At 41.3% G+C, this 25,145-nt stretch overlaps 1 protein-coding gene across 1 annotated transcript in view; it reads left to right on the top strand.

Moving 5' to 3' along the window:
- Positions 1-494: 494 nt before the first annotated feature.
- Positions 495-25,145, top strand: part of SVBP (small vasohibin binding protein) — a 92,685-nt gene continuing 68,034 nt past the window's right edge. Inside the window, exon 1 of the mRNA XM_069240292.1 lies at positions 495-814. Coding sequence (XP_069096393.1) covers positions 695-814 — 120 coding nt within the window. The 5' untranslated portion in view covers positions 495-694. The remainder of the gene's footprint in view (positions 815-25,145) is intronic.

Genomic DNA, 25,145 nt, shown 5'->3' on the forward strand with positions numbered 1-25,145 from the left:
GCCTGAGGCGCAGTGGGCATTGCCATCTGGTATGTTTTATTACGCTGTGAGGAGCCTTTAACATAGTCTTGCATTGTTTTTGCACGATTTACATGGCAAAATAGTTGCACGATTCGCATGGTAAAATATTTTCATGATTCGGCTCGTACAGCTGTTTGGGCCACGGCTCGCTCTAGCTCGACTCTTGTTATTTTTCGCGGTTCACTTGCGTCTACTTTTCAGTATAAGCTTAGCTTGTCAGAAACGATCTAAAGTTACAGACCCAACCCTTTCTCCATCCGCGAACTGGGTGGTTTTACTGTATGTGTCTTTATATCGATTGTGTCTTTCTTTCCGCTCTATGGTATAGGTTTTGTCCTTTCTCCATTTCCATTCTCAGATAGAAAGGGAAAAAAGATTTCTTTTTTTTTTTTTTTTACAATGCTCGGCTGATTCTGTCACTACGTTATCCCCTTGGAGAGCTTCTGGCGCTGTAAAATCGTCTTTCTTCACCACACAAAGCAGCTCTCCACCGTTTCATGTCCATGTTCATGGGCTTTATTCTTCCAGCGATAAAACTATACTGCCGCCTGCAGGCGTGAGATAGTGCGTACCCAATAGCCTATATGGCCGCAGCTTTGTGACTCTAAGCCTCTCTCTCTGTCGTCGTTCCTCCGCACCCCCGTTGTACAACCATCGGGCAGGGACCTCAGGCATGGAGCCAACCACTGGGCGCAGGGAGCGGCCCCGACCTAAAGATCAATCTCAGAACCGGCTGGAGAAAGCAAAACAGAGGGCCGCCCAACAAGAGCTTAAGCAGCGACAGAGAGCGGAGGTGAGGGGCATAAAGCCTAGAGGTGATGGGGAGAGATAGGGATGGTGCCAGGGAGGAAAGAAAGTATTGAGAGGGATTGGGTGTGGATAGGCAGTTAAATGAGGGGTGAATGATATGGTATAGATGGGCAGTGTGGTGATGAAAGGAAAAGAGCAATGAAAGACAGATTGAGTAAGGCCTGTCAATTAAAAGATGGCAATAGATTGTTCGGGGAATGTAGCGGATCAAGAGCATCAGGGAAGCAAAGGTTGGCGGAGAGAAGCTAAATGGATGGATGGACGCGGTACTAGTGCAGAGGCTGTGCCTGACAATTCTCACTCCTCCCCCTGTCGCTCATACAGGCTATGTTCTCTCTGTGGTAAGCAGCGGTGTAAGTGGGCAGGGGAACAACGTTCCTAAACTTTGTTAATAAGACAAAAACAGTTCCCATAAGTTTTATTTAATAAAAAAAATTAAACGGTGTAATTGAGTTGTGAGTTTCTGTAGGTTGAAAGGGGTGAAAGAGCATCTGCTTTACTGTAAAGTGAGGGAAGATAGAGGCAGCGGAAGAAGAGCTAAGTCGCCTTCTTTCCACGGTCCCTCAGGGATGTCCCTTACGCTATGGTGGAGGAGCTTCACCCCACTGATGATAAGCAGAAAAATAAAGGGATAATAAAAGTATTGTATTATCCCTTTTTTTTATGCCTTCGTATGAGAGGCAAGGCCAACCTCCTACACATCAAGTGGAGGAGGAGTAGCATGTGTGCTTCTAAGTGCACATCAGTTTGGTCGGCATCCGAAGCCGGCCAAACTGACATGCACACTTAGTAACTCTGTACCTGGCAGTATTTTACAGTCGGGTAGACACCAAGCGAGGTCCCCACTCTCCACCCCTGAGCGGCATTTCTGCCTGCTCAGGCCAATTACTGACCATAGACTTCAATAAAATCCAGTTATATCATCACATCTTCTCCAAGACCCAATGTATTTCGGTCCACAAGTGTCTTCATTAGGGGTCATATAACCTTTGTAACATCCTCTTGCTGAAATCATAATAGCTTCTTACTTTGCTAATATGTGTTCAGCAGTCTCTAGTGCCTACTCTAGACATTCTGTACCCTGATGGTGGCCCGAAATGCATTTGGTTTTGAGAGAAGATGTGATGCTATAACTGAATTTTATTAAAATCTGTGGTCATCCTGTGTAGATAAGATGTGTTACTGTCAGGTTAACTGAAGAACATCATGAGAGGAAATCATGATTAAAAGACCAATGAACACCTGTGAATTTGTTAGTACATCATTTTGAAAATCTTTGAACTTTCATGTAAAATTGGTGAACCTACAGGTCTCCGAGTAGTGCGTCCTGGGAATGGGGAGTGGCTTCACTTTCAGCGATAGGCCGTGGTTTAAACTAATGATGCATATTCACAGTGTCTTCTGTCACAGGCCCCGACCTCTTGGCTTTATAAACACACATCACTATTAACTCGGTGCACCAACCATGGCCAAATCACTGCCCCCCCAGTCACACCCACAGACATCTGAAGTAATCACATTAACCAGCCAAGCTTTGCTACTCTAGAAATGCATTTCGGCAAAGATAAATGTGTTAAAAAAAAAATTTCACTTGAAGTGTGTACATTGTATTTTATATGGAACTCCCCGTAGATGAAAGGCCAACAAAATAGTTCAATCTTTGTTCTTTTTAGCCACGTCCCTGACTGTGGCTACCACGCTCGCTGACCCCGCTCTCACTGTACGAGGGATCACAGTTACGATACTTTTGTTTAAGCACTTCGACCGCTGATGGTAAGTTGTATTAAGTGTTCCTGTCCCACAGTCCCGATTTACATAGCTATTAAAGACCCTCATCTCCAACTTGTAGATCTCCATTAAAAGGCACTGGACTGAATGACTGTTTGGGAGGGATGAGGTAATTATCCACGTTTTAACTTAATATGAAGATCATTTGGCTGAGTGAAGAACTGATTGATCATGTGACCAGGGATGCAGGAATCGTGACGCCCGAACCAAGTTGTTTTTTATGACAGGCAAGAAGATTTAATGTCTATTTTGCCAGATAGACAAGGAGACATTAAATCACATATATTATCCGAGGTGTGGGCTTTCTCACAGCCAATCAAAAATGATAGAAGAAAGCCAGGAAACCTTTGGAGGCTTCTGATTGGCTAGAATCCAATGTCTGGGGGAGTAAAACATAAGTGAGGCTTAAGTGTAAAAATTAGATCTGCAAAAGGCACCGTTTCCATTAGCCGAGGGATTCAAACCCCCTTTTGCCCAGGCATGTGACAATCCCATTGGATGACTGATGTTTAGTTTGTGCGGGTCGATCACAGTATGTGCATCGAAAATTCATTATGCGAGGGCAGCACGGACTCTAGCGCAGGTACAGACACAGCACAATTGTAATGCATATAAACGTTTACGCTGGCTTATGCTATGAAGGGTTTCTATAGTGCAGCGTTTTCATTCTTGGTGCTGTGTGGGCTGCAGTGCTGGTCCAAAGCTCTACCAAATTGCAGGGCTAGAAGTGCAAAACTAAAGAGCTGGTAGTGGTTCACTAAGGTCTGCAAAGCAGCGCCGTTCTACTAATACTACATGGCAGTCACGAGTAAACACCCTGTTAGGCGACAGACTCTGCCCCAGCACTACCAGCTTTTCAATGCTGCTGGTACCCTGAAATGTTGAGAAAGTATAAATTCAGCAGGGGCAGACTCTGTCGCCTAACAAGATCGGTCATCTGAAGACCTGAATCGCAAGATTCCACTTCCTGTCATTTTTATTTTGAAGTGTTTTTTTTTTTTTCGTTTTTTGGGGTCTCTCTGTCACTGTTCAGAGCAGGGTTTATGAGGAGTGACCTTTCACCGCTTAATCATGCATTTCCCGGGCCACATGCGTTCTGGGAGCTGCTTGTGCTATTTGTAGAACAGAGATTTCTGGCCGGCCTAGTGAACTATTTTGCAGTGAAATAGCGTGAGTGTAAAGGTAAAGTGGTCCTTTTGATAGTCTGCACCATAAAAATAATGACAAGCAAAGAGCTCACACAGCATGCATCTCTCAACACAAGAGTACCTCTCCGGTCTTTATGCATAGCACGCACACCTCCTCTCACACGCACTCACACACATTGTATCCCACACTCCAATACATGCTAATGAGATCTCCAAGCAGTAATTACGGGTCATCTGCATTTATTTCGTGGCACAGATCATGATGGCAAGTTCCTTCCTTTGGCAGCTGGGAACGGGCGGTGGGTGCTCCGATAATTTTGTTAACATCATGTTTAACACAGCTTTTTAAAATCTCCGACTCATGAATGGTGTTCACTTCAATTTTTCATCTTTTTCTCTTCAAATCTCTCCTCAAGATTTTGCAGATTGGTATGTGCCTGCTTGTAACCTTCTTAGCTCGGTGTAAGCCCTAGTGCCAGTACGTGACTGGTGCTGCAGTCATGCCCAGGCATTGGCAGAAGAGTTCCAGTTGAAAGCAGCATGTATTAATTTTAAACAGCGAGCCCTTACCTTTTGTGTGTTTACCTTTTTTGTAATAAACTAACCCTCTTGTCAGTGGACTCGGGCATATGATGATTATTTGAAGAACCAGATTTCACTCCAGTTATACGGGTGGTGGTGGGGTAGGATGGGGGGTGTTTGATTGTGTTTTATTTTTTTCCCTTCATGTGTTGTCTAGATCCTTAATAAGTTTCATTCCGGCCCTCTTACTTTTGAATATTACTTTGGTATTTTCAACTCAGGATGTGGGTTTGTGTAATTGTTGTATAGGTGGGCTCGTCCTCCAGAGATAGGATGGCGCGTGTGTGCCAGCCCACAGCCAGGTCAGCTATAACCCCCCCCCCCACCCCTGGCGAAATGCGGTTATTTACTACCCCCCCCCCCCATCTGCTATGCCTTTGAGTGCAGAATTAACTAAACAATAATTTATGATGTATAACATGCCATTGATCTTGAATAGACTGAATCAAGACAGGTTAAAAGACAAGTACAAGTTAAGCAATATATAAGAGTTAACATAGCAGCCAAGGTTTCAGATTGCTATGTGTGACGTTTTCATAATTTCTGTGTAATTATGAGTGGCATTTCAATAACTGAGTGACACTGACTTTCTTGAAAGCAAAATGAAGCAGTGAAGACGAGGGAAACATGTAAATATCTGAAATTATACCCATTTCAGTGCACTGCCGTGCGACCTGGAAGGCAGCAGAGCTGCTACATCGCTGCACTTATATAGTCACAGCCCGGCCACAGTATTTATTTGGAAAAAACAGAGCACTTAGCAGTTTTATATCAATAGCTGAGCACTGTCCTGGGTCCGGCACGCGCTATTGGAACCCGAGACAGCCCTGCCAAGTAGTGAAACCAGTACAATTTAAACATGGCTGCCCACTCGACCCTACTTTGTTCATGGATGTTCAATGATCAGACACAGCTAGTCTTGGGGTTCAGTCACCTGCGTGATCTAGGCGGTGTTGTTAATATCAATTATAGCTGGATGGGAGCCATATTCACAAATATGGCAGCCTATAAAAGGGATTAGCAAGTGACTCTACATCAAGGAGAACACAATGTGTTATTATATAACGGAATAGTGCACTATGGGAGTTGTGGTTCTCGTTTGCAACCATTTAACCAACCAGACAAACCTACGGGGTTAGACACGAAAGTGTAAATGGAAGCCGAGGATTGGTGCCATCTCATAACGTTACCATAAATAACAAAATAAACAAAAATAAATTGAGTGATTAGGAAACGTGTAAATGAAATATAATGTTCTGCAAGGTATACATTGCATAAAACAGTCTCCAAACCCTATGTACTATAATATATTACTTACTTAAAGGGACTTTCAGACACCTTTTTTTATCCATTGGTCTGTTATTGTCTCATTCCCATTGTGCTTCCTGGTTCCACCCACTACAAGCGTACAGCATGGGGCAGTGGGTCAGCATACGTAAGCCTCTGGTTAAAGTCACTTGAGAAGCTGCATTTTTCTCTTTCACTAGCCACAAGGAGTTTTTAGTACCAGTGTTGCCTAATGTGGTCGTATAACACATAAATGATCACATGGTACATTTCAGCTTTATCATTTCCTATCTCATTCGAACACTGCTATAAATTCACTTTAAAGTGGACTTCTGCTATGTGGTGGCATTCCTCAACTCTTTCACCAATGCTTCTTTGCTAAACTTTGCCCAAGAAAAAAATAATGCTATTGTGTTTAATTTGCAGTACTTTTATTTAAATATAGGTGGGATGTAATCTGGTTTTTAGTATCCATTTATTTTGTTATACTAAGCACCCTCTTTCCCTCCATCTGTCTTTCTTTCCTTTTTGCCTTCCGTCTTAATTCCTTTTTTGCCTCTTTCTTTTCTTTCTTATTTACCTTCTTTCATTCTTTATCTTTCCCTTTTGCCTTATTTCCTATTTTCTTTCCTTCTTTATTTTTGGTCATTTCCCTTATTTATTGTATTAAGTTTTCTAAAGCAGTCAGTTACACATTTTTAATGTGTTTTTTTTTTTGTTTTTTGTGGTAACAGGGATGGTGGATTTTAATTTTCTTTATGTATGCTTATACTTTTCCAAAGCTTAGATCCTCGTTCTTAGCATAAATCTTTTCTTCTAGGTCTAGAGTGCAGCCAGTGTAGCATCAGATTTCAGTCCGTCCATAACTTGGCATGAAACAGAATGGCTACGAACCACAGTCGCAGCAACATAGAGGTTCATTGCAGCAGGCCGCCTCAGCACTTGTTCCCAACGACTTCGGAAAAGTGTAGGAGGGAAAGATTTAGTGCAGTTTCCTATGTAAAAAGCTTGTTGCCATACATAGCTCAACATTTCTGGACCATGTGTTTAAATTTGAATCAAGTATAGTCTCATACTTGATCACTTTGTCCTGCTGACTGGCAATTATGTCTCCGGAAAGTCTACTCAATTTTGGATTAAAAAAAAGTAAAGACACTAATAAAGAAAACCCAGGAGAAGGAAACAAAAAAGAACCAGCTGAGGTTGGGCCTTGTACCAACCTACATAATCCTAACATAACCAAGAACAAAAAGTATGAGGTTGATAAAAGATAACAGTTTTTCAGTCTCACTGGGTGGAATCCTGTCCATGGCTATCCCTGAAGGAAAGTCAAGAGGGAGAAAGACCACAAATTTACTGCTCTATTTGCCACAAATACCCTACTGCAGCAGTCAGCTATTCAGGTTCAGGTAGAAATGCATCCTTAAGTGGATGTGACTAGTTGTGCATTGAACCAATTAGAGTTCATGAAACTAATAAGGCACATATGACATGCATTTCATGGCACCGGCAGGAAATGAAAGAAACAGCTTTGCAGTCTCTGACTCTTACAGCAAGTACCTCAAATTCCAGTGTCCCCACAGAGCAGCCCCTCATGTATGCACTGCAAACATTGAAGGAGAGAGAAAGAAACTGATCATCTTGTTTTACAATGCTTACCTAATTGAAAAACACAGTAAGCCACTCTCAGACATGGAAACCCTATGTAGGGCTAAGAAGAAAGCAAGTGTGGATATTTGGAGAAAATTAGGCAAACCTCGATAAATCCTCAGAGTTCATAAGATGTGAGGCAGATATACTTTGATAGGTCATCAAAATAATAGTTTCAAATTCTCGCATCATCGCATTATTGCTGACGGAAGCACGTATAATGCCATCATTAAACGTGAAACTGTGCTGTTGAGAATAGTCAGTGTTGGGAAATCCTACACTCACTTTACAGATCTTGTACCACTCTAACATGCGCATGCTCAAGGTGTTATGGCTGGTATAGTTAAAGGAATCAAAAGTTTCTTTGGATTTAGTAGGTATGAGGTCTACAGAACATCCAGGTCCATCACTAATTGCTATCAATTTCGATGATGCTGCAGTTATGATGGGAACTAACAGAGGGTTTGCTGCACTCCTAAAGAACGATATTCATTTTCTTCTGCCATTCCACTGTGTAGCTCACAAGCTTCAGCTTGGTATTCTAGATGCTGTAAAATCCAATCACTCAATTTGTCAGTTTTAACAAACTTGGAAAAGCACATTGATAAGAGGTTTGCAAATGTTGATTGCATGCCAGTTCAAGGATTTCAAGCATTTGATCATACATTGTGCCCAGAAAGTAGAGAGGAACTCTATAAATATTGGATGTCTGATATTGAGGCAAATGTCCAACATTTTTGTGGACTTAAAACTCATCTGAAAAGCTTTCAGACCAAAGGCATTCCTGTAATGGCTGCATACTGTACCCTGCCAGCAACAAAACCTTCCATGTTGACTAATATATTAAAGATTGTGGAGCTGATGTTCACATTCACTGTTTCTACAGCAGAAGTTGAACGTATGTTTTCAGCAATGAATGTCATTAGGAACCCACTAAGAACACATTTAAATCGAGATGTGTTCAAAGACCTAATGCTTCTTAAGATAGAAGGACCTAGCTGTGAGGAGTATGACCCCAGCAGAGCTATTGACCTCTGGCTTACAACAGGAGACACAAAACGTGAGCAGACATAGAAGGTCACATCTATCATAACTATTAAAGTATTGTCAATAAGAGTCTAAGAGCAGCCTACCATGTAATATCATTTATTGTTGTATTCCTATACAACTTTTGAATGTTAGGGATAGTATTGCTTTTAAAGTTTTTATCTAGCATTATTACAAAACACTGAATTGTTTATTGACTTCGATAAAATAAAAATATGTTTAATGTTTCTCTGTCAGCCCTTATAATTGATGTAGGAAGTAGGCGGGACAAGTGGATTTTGCAGGACATGTAGCTCTCAGAAGCATTTGTCCTTTGGCCAAGTAGATTATTTTAAAAAGTACACACCCCTGGTACGACGTATTATAGCTTTCAGCTAAGTTTAGTCTATTCTAGGATGACCAACTGGCACGGACACAAATTCTTGGCAGTGAAAGTTAAAATTCAGGACAAAGGGTCAAATGTGAGGGAAACCAATCAAAGCAAAAGATCAGATTGAAACTGAAAAAAGTGAGTGATAGAGATGTCAATGCTGCAGACTAAACTAACGGACACTGAAAGAATGTTTGTAAAGAATATCCAACTACATATCTAATCTGCTCCTGTTGTTTTTTCAGATCTTATACACATACATTTTTTCCACTTCAATCGATTTTTTTTTGTTGTTGTTGTTTTTGTTAAAGAACATAGAAAGTGGGGCACCATTTTTTTTTTTTTTCAACGTGAGCAGGGGTTGACAGAGGGAGAAAAACAGTCGGAAACATTGTTTTGTTTACTAACATACCCATAATGTTATTTCCTTCCTAAAACACCTCTTCTTCTATTTTTATTTTTTATTTTTATGTGTAAGTCATATGTTTTGCTCATTTTACTGTATACTTTGTTCTGTTGCTTATAATCCAGATGTGTGCTATACAAACCTATGACAGTTTTTAAAGTAGAAATCTGTGTTTCAGCAGAAACCTTTGCCCCTCCTTTTTTTTAGGTCGAGCCTAGACCGCCCATTTTTTTTTTCCATTTGTTTCTTTTAGTGTGCATTAAAAATCCTTGCCTCTAAGTGATTAATCTTTCCTATTTGTCCCACCTTTTCATCGGTTGTTCACTCGCTTGGAATAGCGCCCTAGTATTTGTAGCCCTCCACTTGTCCCAGTTTAGCAACTGTAAAAGGGACTACTTTTTCCTTTGTCCAAGAGCTCTGTACACGAGCATTCAATCTCTCCTGTCGGTCTGACTTCCGTTTCTGTAAACGAGGCTCTGATGCTTGTTTTGAGCTCTTAAAATGAGCACTCATGTTGCTCCAACCCTGTAAATCTTGCTGCCCTTTCTTTTATCAGCACAGCACCCGCTTTCATGATTCACAAATGAGACCATATCAGGAGGCCGAGTACTTTTTATTTTATCAGTACAATGCCCGCTTTCATGTTTCACCATCTAATTACTCGTTGCAGGATTTTATGTCCACGTCCTGCTGCGCACACTATCTTCGGCCTGCTCTCTCCATTCGTTCTCTGTCCTTTCCTTCCTGTGGACTGGCAGAGCACATTTGTTACATGCCTTGCCAAGGCGACATTAACATGTTGATATTGGCTGTCTCTGGGGTGGTCATGTTTCCTTAACCGACTCCTCAGAGGAATTTGCGTATTGCCACTATTAATAGAATAGCCATTGTCTGGGTTCTGTCTAATAGGCTCCTGAAATGATCCCAAGTATGTATCGGTTCTCAATAAACATGAAACCACGGACAGCTTGTGAGCTCTGGAGTCACACTTGCCACACAGCTCTAAATAAATGCAATCACTACATACAGCGGTATGCCTTACTGTTTCCCATTCTTAAGCATATCATGAGTAATATTTACTAAAGTAGTTTTGCATTAATAATTCATAACCAGATTTGCTTTTGCCTAATTTCACACCATGGACTTTCAAGTTTGCCTAGCTTCTTATTCACACCTCTCAACTATAACACAGTAAATATTTAACAGCATTGTCTAGTTAGTGACGTTGTTTATGCCTGATCCTAGAATGGGCACCATTCAGTAGCTATCCCGCCCTCGGACAATGACATTGGGTAGGTTTTATACTGTCCCCCACCTCCGGAAGTAGGGAAGGAGACGGAGCCTCATGGCAAGTAGGATAGACTGTGCTTTGCGTCACGTTCTTTGCATATGAGACAGTACTGCCTTTATCTGCTCTCAGATTTTTAGGCCGGTGCTGTCCTGCTCCATTCCAGTCTGTGCATGACTGGCGTCTCTGCAGAACTTGTTTACCACATTCTGTCCAAGACTCAGCTGAAAACTACCGAAGTGGCATTGCAACTGAACAATAAGAACTTAAAAGTTAGTAAATAAATGGTTTTAGTAGAAACATAACGGACCGAGGCAATATATGAAGGAGAAGGTTTCGAAATGTGTAAATAAAGCACGCTCCCGGGGCTGTTTTGTTACCTAGTGGCAAAATTATTGACCGGTCTAATCTGCCTGAATATAGTATTTTCATTTGTAAAGGACTCTGTTTGTCATTTGATAGCTCTTAATATAATCAAGTTTCGATTACCCCCAGTTTAACAAGCCCACCACCGCCTATAAGACACCTTCACTTTGCAAGGTCCCGCTGTTTGCTCTGTTTCTTTTGTTGATCAAGACAACTTTCCTGGGGAATATATATACTTTTCTGGAAAACATTATCCTTTTGGTCATAACACACCAAGTTATCCTAGCAATTCACTTACCATGCTTTAAATCAAGTGCTTTAGACACAAGTAAAATATGCTTAAATATAAACATGCACATTTGACATAACATAATTTATTTCATACTGTATTTATCCCAGGATAATGAGCTGCATGGCTAAACACTTTTAAGGTTCAAAAGGCGAGACCTCATGGTTAACTGCAGAGGACTCCTAAAATATTTTGTTAGTCCTAGTCAGTCAACTGAATTGGCACCAAAAAGTCTCTTTTAGAAAGACTCCTCCGTAATAAAAGTCAACACATTTCTGCTGTGTAAAGTTCTGGCCACCTCAGGACAAAAAGAAAGACAAAAAAATAAGGTACCTGTAGAAAAAGACATGTAACAAAAAACACATATACCTATTTACAGAAGTGTTCACTCAATAAATACTTAAGTCCAGCTCACAAGTCAACTCAACATATTGATGTGCTGCAAAAGAGAGAATAAAGACCATAATAGATATAACCATATAACTCCTTTGCACCAAATGCATGCACTAGTATGCGTTCAAACACACAGGAAGAGAATACAACATGAATGTCATGCAGGAGCCTATGTACTCGTAGCTCCATATCAAAGACATGCACACTTGGTCATGATCGTGTCGCAATCCAAAAGGTAGGGATCCCCATTGCCCGAGAACTGGGTAAACAAAGTGGCGGAGTGCACAAGATATCCAGGCTTATCACACAGTAGGTACACTGGTTCACAAATCAGAACGAGGAAGGCACCCAATAAAACAACACTTTTTAAGCTTTATTACAAGAACTCTTTAACTGCTATATTAATGACATTGTAAACGCTTTGAAAGATGCCGTTCTTGATGTGCCTAAGTTAAGCTGACAAATGTATACCAATACTGCTATTCCCAGACGATGCGGTGTTATTGGCCAGAACAGATATCGATGCACCATTTACTTAAAGGGTTCGAGCACTTTTGCACTGCCAGAGGATTGACCATCAACACTGGGAAAACAAAATATATGGCCCTTAAAAGAAGAAGTCTCGAGCTACTTTCAAGATTTATAATAAACCTCTGGACCAAGTCGATACATACGACTATCTGGGCACCCATGTTGATGCCAAACTTTAATGGACCCCGCAGATATCCAAACGAAACATCATCCTTGCCCAGTAAACTGGAGCGGTACTTAGATTAGCAAAATCCTGCGACAGTCACTCTTAGTTCAGCAATCCTGGCCTATAAAATGAAAGCAAGGGTAGCAAGCACATATGGAGCTGAGGTTTGGGGACACAAAAATACCTCATATTACAAATCACTGAAAATAACTTCAGCCAATGGTTATTCCACCTGGGCCTTGAATGCCATGAGAATAGATATAGACATTACAAAAATCGAGGACTACGTCACATTGGCACCACAAAAATATTGGTTTCCTATCTGGTCCAAGGCGAACCTCGTGTCATATAGATCCACCGTAACATATCATGAAGTTACAAGATTATCACAGATTACCGTGGTTTGCCCATTTGTCAAAGGTCCTAGCTAATATTAGCCTAAAAGGTTTTTGGCTCCATCCTGAAACAATTATAAAGGACAATGTTGATGTGGCCATAAAGGCATATTGAGAGGAGAGAAATCGAGCATTGTATAACTAACCTGGTCTTCAGTTAAAATGCTATTTGTCACTAAACCATCAGCGTGCTTCTGTTGCTTTCATTGTTATCTACCCCGTATAAAAAAGATCTCTCCACCTAAAATTTAGACTGGGAACATTGCCGGTGACTTCAGTTTCCAAAACGTGGGCTTCAAATTCTCCTGAGGGGTCGGATTACTGTCTGCTCTCTGGGAGGCCGAGAAACATTATCCCACTTCCCTTTGTTGTGCCACCAAACACTCCGTCTTTGCAACCAATATCTACACCCACTTTTCCTAAAATCCAAGGTTAGAAAATGCAAGGAAGCCAAGGCTTTGAATGAGATCAGTCGACAGAGACATTGTGTTGGTTGTTTCATCATAAAACTCTGCAGCATGAAAGAAAGAGCAGAAGTGCACGAGATGCTTCACGCAGACAAGGGTTTGCAAAACGGCAACTATTAACTTTCTCTAGCATGGGCTTGGCATCCAGAAACTTTATAGGAAATGGTGCCCGGGCACGTTTCATGTGGTCGGAATATCAAACACAGATTCACTTTTCCACCTATAACCTTAGCACGATTGGATAGTTAAATGTCCAGCACTAAGCAGTTTCATAACATCTCTTTATAGATTAGAAGTAATAGACTGACCGTGAGTAAAACATTAAAATGTACTTTGCTTTAGTGACAAACAAGCTGCCTGAGGTGTACCTTATGGTCCCTTAATGTACTCTTAATTCACATAAGGTGCATTGTTTAACGGACTCTGACTTTTCTATGGTTTGTCCAACGCAAAGGTGGGTTCAAATTGCTTTATTCAGTGGCTGCTGTTGGGGTGGCTTCTGGAGGGCAGGTAAATGGACAGGCGATCATTACACTCTAAAAACGTACTGTGGCAGCTGCCTCTGGGCCCTCTGTTAGATGGGTAAAATGCATTAGCAGTTTGTTTAGCCCTTTCTGGAATGACAGTCCTTTATATCTATTGGGCTCTGCTTAATTTCTCTTCCACTATTTGCCGAGAGCCTTTTTATAATGCAAGTCAGTTAAACTTCCTCATTTTGTTCAAGCCGTAGACTTTCTGCATAAACGTTGAATTTGCACGAGCCCAGACCCGCTCCACTTGGAATAAATGTTTTTATAAGTCGAGCCAAAGTTTGGTCAAAAGGCCAAAAAGTAAATGTTTTATTGGATTGTTGATTGCACTGTGAAACGTTTAATTGAGGATTTTTAAGATTCAGCCATGATTTTTGCAACAATGCTTTGTTTTAAACCGTACAATGTAGGAATTTTAATAGTTATGACCAGTTTGGCTGAAACAATAAAGATGAGTGATTGACGAACTAAACTAAAAGGTGTATGAAGTCAGCATAGTTTAGGCTGTTACCGAAAACACCATCCATGCCATAATAAGCTACTTGCTGCTGAGCACCAGTGTGGTTGTCAGATTGTACCAACACTAGTAAAATTATGAGAGGCTGTAAAAATGCATATTGCGTAAGCAGGGGAAGTGTTTTTGCATGAGAAATCTTACCTAGGGTGACAGCTGATTTGTAATTATGTCACTGTGAGGATCAGGGGTCCCTCGTGGTGCTCCCTTTTGTTAGTGAACTAAACAAGTACAGTGGGCATACGGCATGCTGCGAAGGGTGAGATGTGATGATGTCTGTATTCATGGCACCCATCTTATGAAAAATAGGAGCAAACCCCGAAAAGTATGGAAACCTTGACATTGTCAAGGCAAAGCTGTCTGTCACTATGCCTAATAAACACCTTTCTTACAGAGAAATATTTTGTTAATAAAAAGTATACAAATACATTCAAACCTAGATTTTAACCAGAAGACAAAATGCAATGTTGGAAGCCTGCTCCTTATTTACAAGAATAAACAGTTCTTCCAGTGAGATAAACAGTATAAATACCAAAATGTATCTATTGTGTATTCAAGTTGGTCTCGTTTGTTCCTGATGGGTATTCTAAGCTAAAAGATCAATAGAATTAGATTAGGTATGTAAAAACAATATCCTCTCCTATCTTACATGATGAAATCTGAACACGAGCAAGGATACTTTAGGTTACAAAAACGAGTGTTATGCTGTGTAACCTCTGAGAAGGAAAGAAGGCATGTAAGAGAAGTAATTTTTAGTATTGCTTGTAAATTTGCTTGCTACACAATTCTCAAAATGAAGACTGTAGGTGGTAACCCAAGCATTAGTAATAGTTCATATGAAGTAGGAGCTGGCCTGGAAGCCTTAACCAGACTAAAGAAGATATCCCGCCAAAGCCTTGTATATAGAGGAATGACTCATTGTATTAAGGCCCACATTTCCTCAACATTGTTCAACCCGGAGAGAGCTGTATGGAATTTGTCGATCATCCTGGCTTCCATGTTGGATAAAATAGTGGCGATAGATTGCCTGCTGAGATCTTATTGTGCTACCAACTGTACTGACCACAGAAGTTTTTTTTTAGAATGCTTCATTGCTTTGAAGTGTATAACCAATGGTGCGCTTCGTGCGCAACATTTGATGCATGTCCTGTGTTATAAAATGCAAGATTTGACGGCTTGAGTAGTTCAGCCAATATACACTTTCTCAAAAGGGCAGTCGATGATATAAATCACATTTTATTTTTCTGCAGTTGGAGAATTTTATCTGGTTCACTGGTATCACATTAAGTGATACATTTTGAGAATTGCTTGAAAATTTGCATTCTGCACTATTTTGACACTTAAAATTGACAAACTATAGGTGGTAACCTGAGCATTGGTTATAGTGCCTATGAAGTAGGGGCTGGTCTGGGAGCCCTCCCCAGATATTGTTGCAAGTTCTACCTCTTGTAAAAGAGAACAAGGGTTCTAGAATGTCAAAGTTAGAAAGTCATTTCCAAATCCTTTCAGTTGGGGAGTTATGTTTTTTTTTATTTTATTTTTTATTTTATTTTTATTTTATATTGATCATGGAAATGGCCTTATTTGTCAGTGAGTCTAGGAGAAGGCAATCCTCCAATAGTGCTGCTTCGGTCAAAGGGTCCCCTTTGACAGTGTATCGCAGCAGTGCATGTCCGAGCTGCATATACTTAAAATGTTCAGTCATTGCCAATTCAAATTCCTTTTGTAGGAACTCAAATGGCACCAGCGACTGTCTGACTTGTCAGTTTTTCATCCCAGCCCAGGTATCTAGAAGCTTAACGCCATATACTCACTACTACTGGGCCACACAACTTGTTGCCGTTAATGACTGGGTATTTACAGATCGAGCCAAACCAGCCTACCAGGTTGACAGAAGGGCCATGTGGCACTGGGGCTATCCGGCAATTCTTTATAGGAAGAGACAAGAACGTGATCTGCTGACCCACACTCTAACGGTAGAGTAGTACTTGAGTATGTCGGGACTGTCAACCCTGTCATAGACTTCCCCCTTGCAGTTTGCAAAGCATGATTCTGTAGCTACCCCTGTCCCAGAGGAGTGACCTTACCTCATGCTCAAAAATGTTTTGATGATGTCTGGAGGGACCTTGTACGGTGTATTTTGAGGAACATATAGAAGACGAGGGAGAATCAACATTTTGTATAGGGCTGCTCTGACCAATCAGAGAGTGGAAGCGTCCTCCAGTGCCCTACATCCCTGCAAAACCCCTGCAATTATGGAATCAGGTTTCTACTCAAGAATTCCCCAGGATGCCGATTGATATAAATGCCAAGGTAGCGAAAGCTCTGCAGCGCCAGCAGCATCATATATCATGGGGGAAGGCTGGAAGCTTTACCGTTAATGAGTAGATCAAGAACTTGCCCCAATTAATATGATATCCGTAGTGATTCCCGAAAACTTGCAATATGGAGTCTATGGACAATGCCGGCCCAGTGACTTATAGCAAGATGTCATCAGCATATAGGGATATCAACTCCTCCCACTCAGTGATTATCCCCTTAATGAGGAAGTCCTGGCGAACCCAGGCGACCAATGGTTTGAGTGCCAAAGAGAAAATCATAGGGGATGGGGGCACCCCTGCCTCGTGCTCTTCTGCATGGCAAAGACTTTGGGCACTACATTGTTTACCCGCACTCTTGCCAGCGGGCCTTGATCTAAGAGCCTCACCCAGCCACAGAACTTGGTGCCAAATCCTAGCCGTTAAAGCGTTGCAAAGATATAGTTTAACTCAATACTGTTGAATGCCATTCTGCCATCCAAAGACAGCCTGTTCAAATTGAGGAATATCGGTCATGAGGAGAACACCATATAGGCGTTGTAGGTTCAGTCTGGTCCCTCTTTGGGACATAAAACGGATTGGTCAGGATGGGTCACTCTGGTGTTCACTTTCTGGAGCCTGGTTGCAAGAACCTTTACCCGTACTTTGGCCACTACATTAAGTAGGAATATAGGTAAGTATGACGTACACTAAGCTGGCTGCTTGCCCTTCTTGAGGATAACCACTATCGTGGCGATCCTCTGGTAGGCCCCTCTCCTCACTTGCCGCTTGGAACATAGGCTTTTGGAGCCTTTGTTTCCCATCTGCCATGATTTTGTAGAGTTCCACTGTCAGTCAGTCAGTCAAAGAACTTTATTCGGCAGTTGCCATAAAAGTACAAATTAAGATCAAATTTCCGAAAATACAAACAAGCTGAAAAAAAGTAAAAACACATCTTACATATGTTACCGAAGAAAAAAGGTAACAGAATAATTTTATCCAAGTTCATCTTTCACAAATATTCCAATATTCTTATAAGAACGATTACTAGTTTCATGCAATATAATACTAAAAAAAGAAATGTTTAAATACCTTAAAATATAAAAAAAAAAAAAAGTTACTTCCTCTAAAATAAAAGCTATACTAAACCACGTATATAAGGTATAACATTTTAGACATAAGAAATGGGTTTAAAAATCAGCATGAAATAGAATTAATAAATTACAGGATATTAATACCGATTCCTAATAGCAATAGATGATCTAATAAAATTTAAAACCTGATAACAAATTTTGTCATTTGGTAATTTCTGGAAATATATCAGAGCTTCCTTATAATGGATTGGTATTAGAATGCGTAAAATAGGTAAAATACAAGTATTTCTAGGGGAGGCATAAAGAGCAAAAGAGGAAAAAGTGAGAAGTGCTTTGTTTTTATCTGGCATTACAAGGACAGGGTGGTAGATCTTTTTGCCAAATACACTGCTTAGGAAAGGCCACCTTAAAATGAATCAAATTTATTCTAAAGAAAATTAAAAGAGAATATATTTTTGGGCATGCAAACCAGGTCAGATAAGGTTCAATATGTAAGGCCGTGACAATCTGAGTATAGGAATCTAAAGATTTGAAGTTGAGACAGCTATGGAGTCTTATGTGCAAGGTACGAAAGCCAGGGAATCCTGTTCGAGTTAGCCAACTGTGTGCATTCAATAATACATTCCTGCACAAGACTAGCCGCTGGGTTCGTCCAACATTTAATCCACAGCAAAAGGGGGGCAATAGAAACAGTGTCCTCTAAAAAGCATTGGCCCACTTCCTCGTGGATAATGATGTTTGCTATACACTTAGGTACCATCAATAGTCTGCGCATAAATTTATTCTCGGTACATTGGAGAGTGGGTATTTTAATGTAACCCCAGACTCCGGCCCCATACAGGGCTGCTGAGACACACTTGGAGTTATATAGTGTCATAATCTCAGAAGACGGTCTGTGGCCCAATTTACGAGTAAAACGAAAAATCGCTTCAGTATTCCTTGACATTTGCTGAGTCTTAAATTGAAGGTGAGTGTTCCAGAGCATAGAAGAACTTATATGCATACCTAGATAACAGAAGTCCCTCACCTTATTAATGATATTGCCCCCCATAGTAAATGTTTTAGATTTTGTATTTCGGGAGCCGCATGTCATGACAAATGTCTTTGAATAATTAACTTTTAAATCTAAGTCCAACATGAAGTCCAGAAAAAGATCCAGCAGGCCTTGTAAACCATTTGCAGTGCGTGCAGTAAGTACAGCGTCATCTGCATATAGTAGGACTGGGAGCAATCTCTGGCCCATCTTTGGCACATCTTTCCAGTTTTTTGTCAAAAAATCATAAAGCCCATTAATATATACCAAAAAAAGAAAAGGGGCCAGGATACATCCCTGTCACACTCCCCTAAAAGAGGGAATGGAGCAGTTCTCTGTCCCGATGGGCCATACTGAACAGACACCTTTAACTCCATATGAAGGCGCTTTATGAGTTCCAATAGTCACATCGCATCCCAGAGTTTCCATAATTTGCCACAACTTCTTCCTGTTTACCAAATCAAAGGTGCTAGATAAATCAATAAAAGCCATATGAATTGGCTCCATTTTGGCAATAACATATTTGTGAAGAATGAGATGCAAGTTTAATACTTGCTCGACTGTGCCCAAACCGGGTCGAAAACCAAATTGATTTGGAGACGAAATCTGTGTCCGTAGCACCCAATCCTCCAGGTGAGATAAAATCACACTATCCAAAATCTTAGCTGTGGAATCAATCATAGATATAGGTCTGTAGCAGGAGGGGTCTTGCCTGTTGCCCTTTTTAAAAATAGGGATAATAATTGCCAGTTTCCAAGAAGGGGGAATATTAGTTTTAACAACATTTCTTAAAATGTTTGTTACTCGAGGGCCCCAAAGATTGGCATGGATTTAAAAATGTCAATGGTGACACCGTCAGGTCCGGGGGCCTTCCCTTGTTTTGAGCGATTTTTATAGCTCCAAGGATCTCTTGTAGGTCAAAAGAAATATCTAAGGCATTTATATTGGAATCTATATTAGTCTGATTATTGATTTTAACCTCCCTGGTCTGGAGATCATTGTCTGGATCAAATACTTTCCTAAAGTGCTTCAACCACACTTCTTCAACAATAAAACAACCATCAACCTTAGTATTACTATCTATAAAATGAGAATGATTGACCACTTTCCAGAATTTTGAAGAATCCTTCAGGTTGGACGCAGCCTGAAGCTCTTCCCATGCCTTAGACCTTATCTCTAATTTCCTTATTCCCAAGATGGCCTTATACTCTGCCCTGACAGATTTAATTAAATGACGGGAAGAAGAAACTGATTTAAGGGTATCTTTTAATTTTTTGTGAGCAATAGAACATGCAGAGTCAAACCATTTATGGCCGGGCAAGCCCATAATAGGCCTGTCTACTACCAAGGCATGAGAAATGGCATTACTTCGAATTTTAAATTCTTGAATGATATGATCATGATCAAGCTGCTGAGATAGACATATATTAATAGAATCAAACCTAGATCTTATGATTTCTTGATTAAAAATAGTTGGGTTTATTTTATCCCACTTCAGACGTAAACCAGAGTTTATGTGAAAAGTAGTATTTCTTCTCAAACCCTGATCCCTGGGTACCTGATCTATAATTAAGTCTAAGTTAATACACAAAGGGTTATGGTCGCTGGCACAGTGAGGGATTATTTTAAAATCACAAATTAAATGATAATCTGAGGAGCCAATAAGAATAAAATCAATGATGCTCCCCTTCACATTCCCTGTAAACGTTGGAACGTTTAGAGATTCTAGTGCCATTTTCTCCCTGACATGAACCAAATCAAAATTACATAAGGAGTTCAGAGCTTCTCCTTCAGGTGAATGGGTAAAGTGAATTAACGATTCTCTGCCTTCAGTAGGAATAGCACACAATTCTAGGCTTTCCTGATAGCATAGGGAGGTATTAAAATCGCCGACCCATAAGACTATTAAATCTTCGTCCTTCAGTTTAATAGAGGAATCAATAAAATCCACAGCGTCCTCTAACGTTCCTTTAAGGAGACTGCGTGGGACATTATTGTAAAAATTTTAAATCAAAATGCCTTTACACCCCCTAATAGATAATAGAACAATCATAAAGTAAGGAGAGGACCAAATTAAGGAAGCCTTCAGAGATGGCAAACGTAAAGATATAAACACTAAAAGACCTCCACGTGCTCTTCCCATTGTAGAATTTTCTGCCGGCTGATAGAGAGTTGTGTACCCTTTCCAAAAAGAACTTATCCTGAGACCAAGTTTCCTGTAAACAAATTGTCAAAGGATGATATAAAACTCACCCAGTCCGGATTGTTTATTTTAGATCGGAGCCCCGCAATATTCCAGCTAATCAGGGATAGAGGCTTTGATCCCGAGTGAGGTACTAACCCATCAATATTGTTTAAATGGGTGCTGTCTGAAATCCTCTCTCTTACTCCCTGAACTAATTCATCGTGATCCTCATCAGTCGTTAATCTCAACGGATTCTTGTGATCCGGACTAGCGATAACCTTAAGTCAATCATTTTCATCAAGAGAATTAAAGGACAGAGGACAATTGCTAGTGGGAGTGTTTGCAAGCGCGTATGGCCTAACAGGAGCTAAGCTGTAATTATTAGGTACAACACTGGTACATTGAGGAAAAAGAGACTGGTCGTAGAAATAACTTAACAACTGGATTTGAATCCCTTTATCTGGGAAATAAGAACAATCTAAGGTTGCCAAGAGAGAAAATCAACTGAACACGGGTTGGCAAAATTAATTACAACACAATCTCCATCATCCCTATTTCTTCGATGGCCCACCTGCCTCACTCTACTTGCCATAAGGATATTGTTTTTCGGATGATATTTAGCCTTAAATTTAGATTTCAGCCAATGAACAGACTTCCTAATCAAAGCTTGGGTGTCTTCTTTTTTGTTATTGTTAAGAGGCGGTACATTTGATAACACCAGAACATATGGAATACAGTCAGGAGGTAGATGCAAGACATCTGCTTGATTAATAAAGTTATTAAAAGGTGGACAATTTAAGCTAGGTAGAGTGGCTTCTTTAGAAGTTGCTTGAGGCAGACTAGACACAGCAATACTTAGACCAGGTATAGCCAAAGGTCTGGCCATAGGTGGACCAGCATCGTGGGATGTCAATATGGGTAATTGGTTTACCTTTGTTACCACATCCCGGCTCGGTGCCATTCCCTTGCTCAGTACTCCTGGATTTGGTGACTGAACAAGGGTACTGAGGACGCTATCACAAAAACAATCTAGTTTTTTGGTAATCATGATAGTAAGTTTCTCCTCTAGAGTAGTGCAAAAAGATTTAAGTATAGAGTCTATTACATCAAAAGGATCGCTGTGAGCATCATTACTGTAAGGATGTTCATTTGTAAAAACCAAAACAGATGATATGTAAACGCTTTTTCGAGCCTGACACCTTTTGTTAATTTCCTGGTCTTTTTGCCTGCCCTCCTCTTCTTCAGTGGTTGAGAAAGTGCCGGGGAGCGTTCCAGAGACGAATTAACACTTTGGACCAAAGGTTTAGAAAAAAGTGGTGGGGGCATATTACATTGAGCAGATTGTATTATATTGATAGGCGAAGCCAATGAAGGTAACTCATCTTTTGAATTAGTAGTTATATGGACGATGGGTACCAGTGGGGGCTGCTAAGCAGTGTTTCGAACAGCCCCAATCCTTTCTTCAACTTGCTCTAGTTCGGATTCAATAGCCCCAAACACGGAGGATAAATAGCTGGTAATAGAGTGACATGAAGAGCTGGGCCCACCTTCCCCCTTTTGCAAATTAATCTTTCTCTTCCCCATTTTGGATGTCGATCTCCCACAAACTCCTTACCATCTTCCGAGAGAGTTAACCACCAAGCGGGATAAGAAACGTTAGAGGGGGGCCCCAGCCTATTCCGGTCGATGACGGGCCCGGGCGTGTCCCGCGAGGCAGAAGCGCAAAGATGTATTTAAAGGGCTCCTGCCCTTGACCACAGCCGCCGCCTCCAACAAGAGTTCCACTGGTAGGCCATTAGGCCCCAGAGCCTTTCCTCCCTTGAGGTCCCGTTGTGCCCCAGCTATCTACACAGCTGTCAGATCCTCACCTAGGGTACCTCATTGCCCATGTGAAAGTCTCTGGAGGTCCGTGTTCCTCAGAAGGGTGTCACGGTATGTGCCTGTCATAAAGCTGGGTGTTTTCTGTTCTTTAGAGGCCTCTTGAATCTGCCTGTCGGGGGGAGTCGGAGCACTCTGTTCCCAGCTGCTCACTGTGGCCCCCTTCTCATGTGTCTTGGTTGTTCCACCACCCACTGCCATTGAAAAATCTACTTGCCACTCGCTATGGCAAGCCGTATTTTATCAGGTCCAGCTATTTTTACGACCCACTTGCCCCTTCTGGCGAGTTGGCAAAGAACAGGAGTTCTGTTCAGTCAGAGAGTGGAGGAGCAATAAGGACGCACTTCTATCTTTCTTGTCTCATTTGTTACGTTTTCAGGGAGAGGTCAAAAGTCAGTTTGTCTTCTTTTAATTACTTTTCCTTCTGACCTCAGTGTTCCAGGATTTTGTAAGGTGAACTGTCTGACCTGCTGTACAAAGTGTGTGAAATGAAAAGTTGTAGGGTGTCAGGTTTTTCCGAACACAAAACATTTAAATAACTAAATTAAAAAATATATTTTAGTAGTCATGAAAGCCCAATGGAGACCCAGACTTCAATTTACTAAGAAGCCAGGAGGTACCTTCTTCAGAGATAGAGGGGAAACTTTGTAGAAAATTGTCACCCTCCTTATTCTCAATGGGCTGTATGGAACTTATCACATCTTCACCTGGGAAATTCTTATAAATATCCTTAATCTTCTGTAAGAAGAATGAGGCAAAATTATTGCTGTGTTCCACTGAGGCTACCGTTGCTTCAGGGCCAATAGGGGAGTAAAGCAACTCCTTCAGAATACAAAAGATTTATTTTGAAGAGCCCGCCGCCTTTTCAATTTTGTCCCCATAATAGGCTGCTTGAGCAAATCTTATCTCACTACGATAAAGCCCAATTGAGCATCTATATCTTCCCTGTCTACCTGTTTTAATGATTTCCTCCATTTTCTTTCGACGCGCCTACAATTCCTCTTCAGTGTCATTAACTGAGGGGAGAACCATGGGGACTTGTTGCCATTCCTCTGCCCAGAAGGAGCTTTATAGGGCAGTACCATCTCAAGGCTGTTAAAAATCCAGTCATTAAAAAGGGTGAAGTCCATCTGATGGTCCCTCATAAAATCTTTTTTACTTCTGATTAGCAGATTAACCCATTCATCTACCTTCAGGCTGTGCCATTTCCTTACCTTCCTGTTTAAAGGCTGATGAAAGCCGTACTGATTGGACACCTTGATTTTCAAAGTGATTAGAAAGTGGTCAGACCATGCTACAGGAGCAGGGGGCAGAGCACTCAACGCGGGAAGATTGCTAAATACCAAGTCTATTGTGTGTCCTCTCTCCTGTGTAGGACCACAAATTAATTAATGTAATCCTAACGCTTCCAGATCGTTCACCAGACGCTTAGCTGCTGTCAGTTCTAAATTATCCACTTGGATGTTGAAATCTCCTAACACTGTTAAATTGGGTTTCCTGCAGATTAATTCCGCTATCCGCTCTGGTAATATGTTAAGGAATTCTTCATAGGGTCCTGGTGTTCGATACAGTAGGACTCCTGAAAATGTGAAAGTTGGGTTGAAAGTTAAAGAAAAACTCATCCCTTCGCACCCTAAAAGGTCCAAAGGAGAGCAAGTAAAAAGAAGGCCTTGTTTAAAAATTACCGCTATGCCCCCTCCATTACCTTTCTCTCTATCAAATCTTGCAATAACATAACCTTTAGGTAGAGCCAGTGGTAACTCCGGCCCGAGCCCTCATTAAGCCAGGTTTCAGTCAGAAAGAGGGCGGCCGGTGACTTCTCGCTCAGAAGAAGATTCCTATCTAGCTTATGTGCCGGCAGGGAGCGGCAATTTATCAGCTGAAGAACCAAACTTTGTTTGGGCTGCCCTAAATCTAAGCCTCTTGGTTCTTGCAGAGTCCAATCGCAAGCGGGACAGGTCAACGCCCCCAACGCTAAGTTGGTACAGAGATGGCAGCCTTCCCCCTGACTCTTCATAAGGTCCCTAAGTTCCCCCGATGTATATGAGATACCTGAAATCACCATCTTCTCCAGCACCAAAGGGAGTGGCCCCTAGCCCAGTCCAGGCGCGGACGGGCTTGCCTTTGGCGCGCTGCCGGCACGCCTGCTGCACGGACGCCGGGTCCGGTTTTGTCTCTTCGGGTTGCGGTCAACTAGACCATCAACCACCCAAGATGGCGGACCTTCAATAGGCCGCTCGTGAGAGGGAAAAATGTCTGCTCCCCTGACTAACAACCGACCAGCTTGAAAAACTCTACTGTTTAAAAATTATTTAAAAAGTTTAAATACCGGCTGACCCAAAACACCATGGGTCCAGCCAAAAATAAACACTACCCAGAAAAGTGCTTCTTTCAAATTCAAGTTCTAGTCTCCCCCAGCTTTCGGCCTCTAAACATTCTCCAATAATATTAAACTCCCCTTCCCATCAAAACCACACCAAACCACTATTAACAATCGTCCAACTTGCTTAGTTTAAAATCCGATGCTTTCAGTAAAAGGGTACAGGCAGCAAGTCTCGAGCTCTTCTGGGCATGTCTGCAGTTTCCACTCCCAATTAAGCCATGTAGATC

This window comes from Pleurodeles waltl, chromosome 6 (assembly GCF_031143425.1).
Source record: "Pleurodeles waltl isolate 20211129_DDA chromosome 6, aPleWal1.hap1.20221129, whole genome shotgun sequence".
NCBI classification, from domain to species: Eukaryota; Metazoa; Chordata; class Amphibia; order Caudata; family Salamandridae; genus Pleurodeles; species Pleurodeles waltl.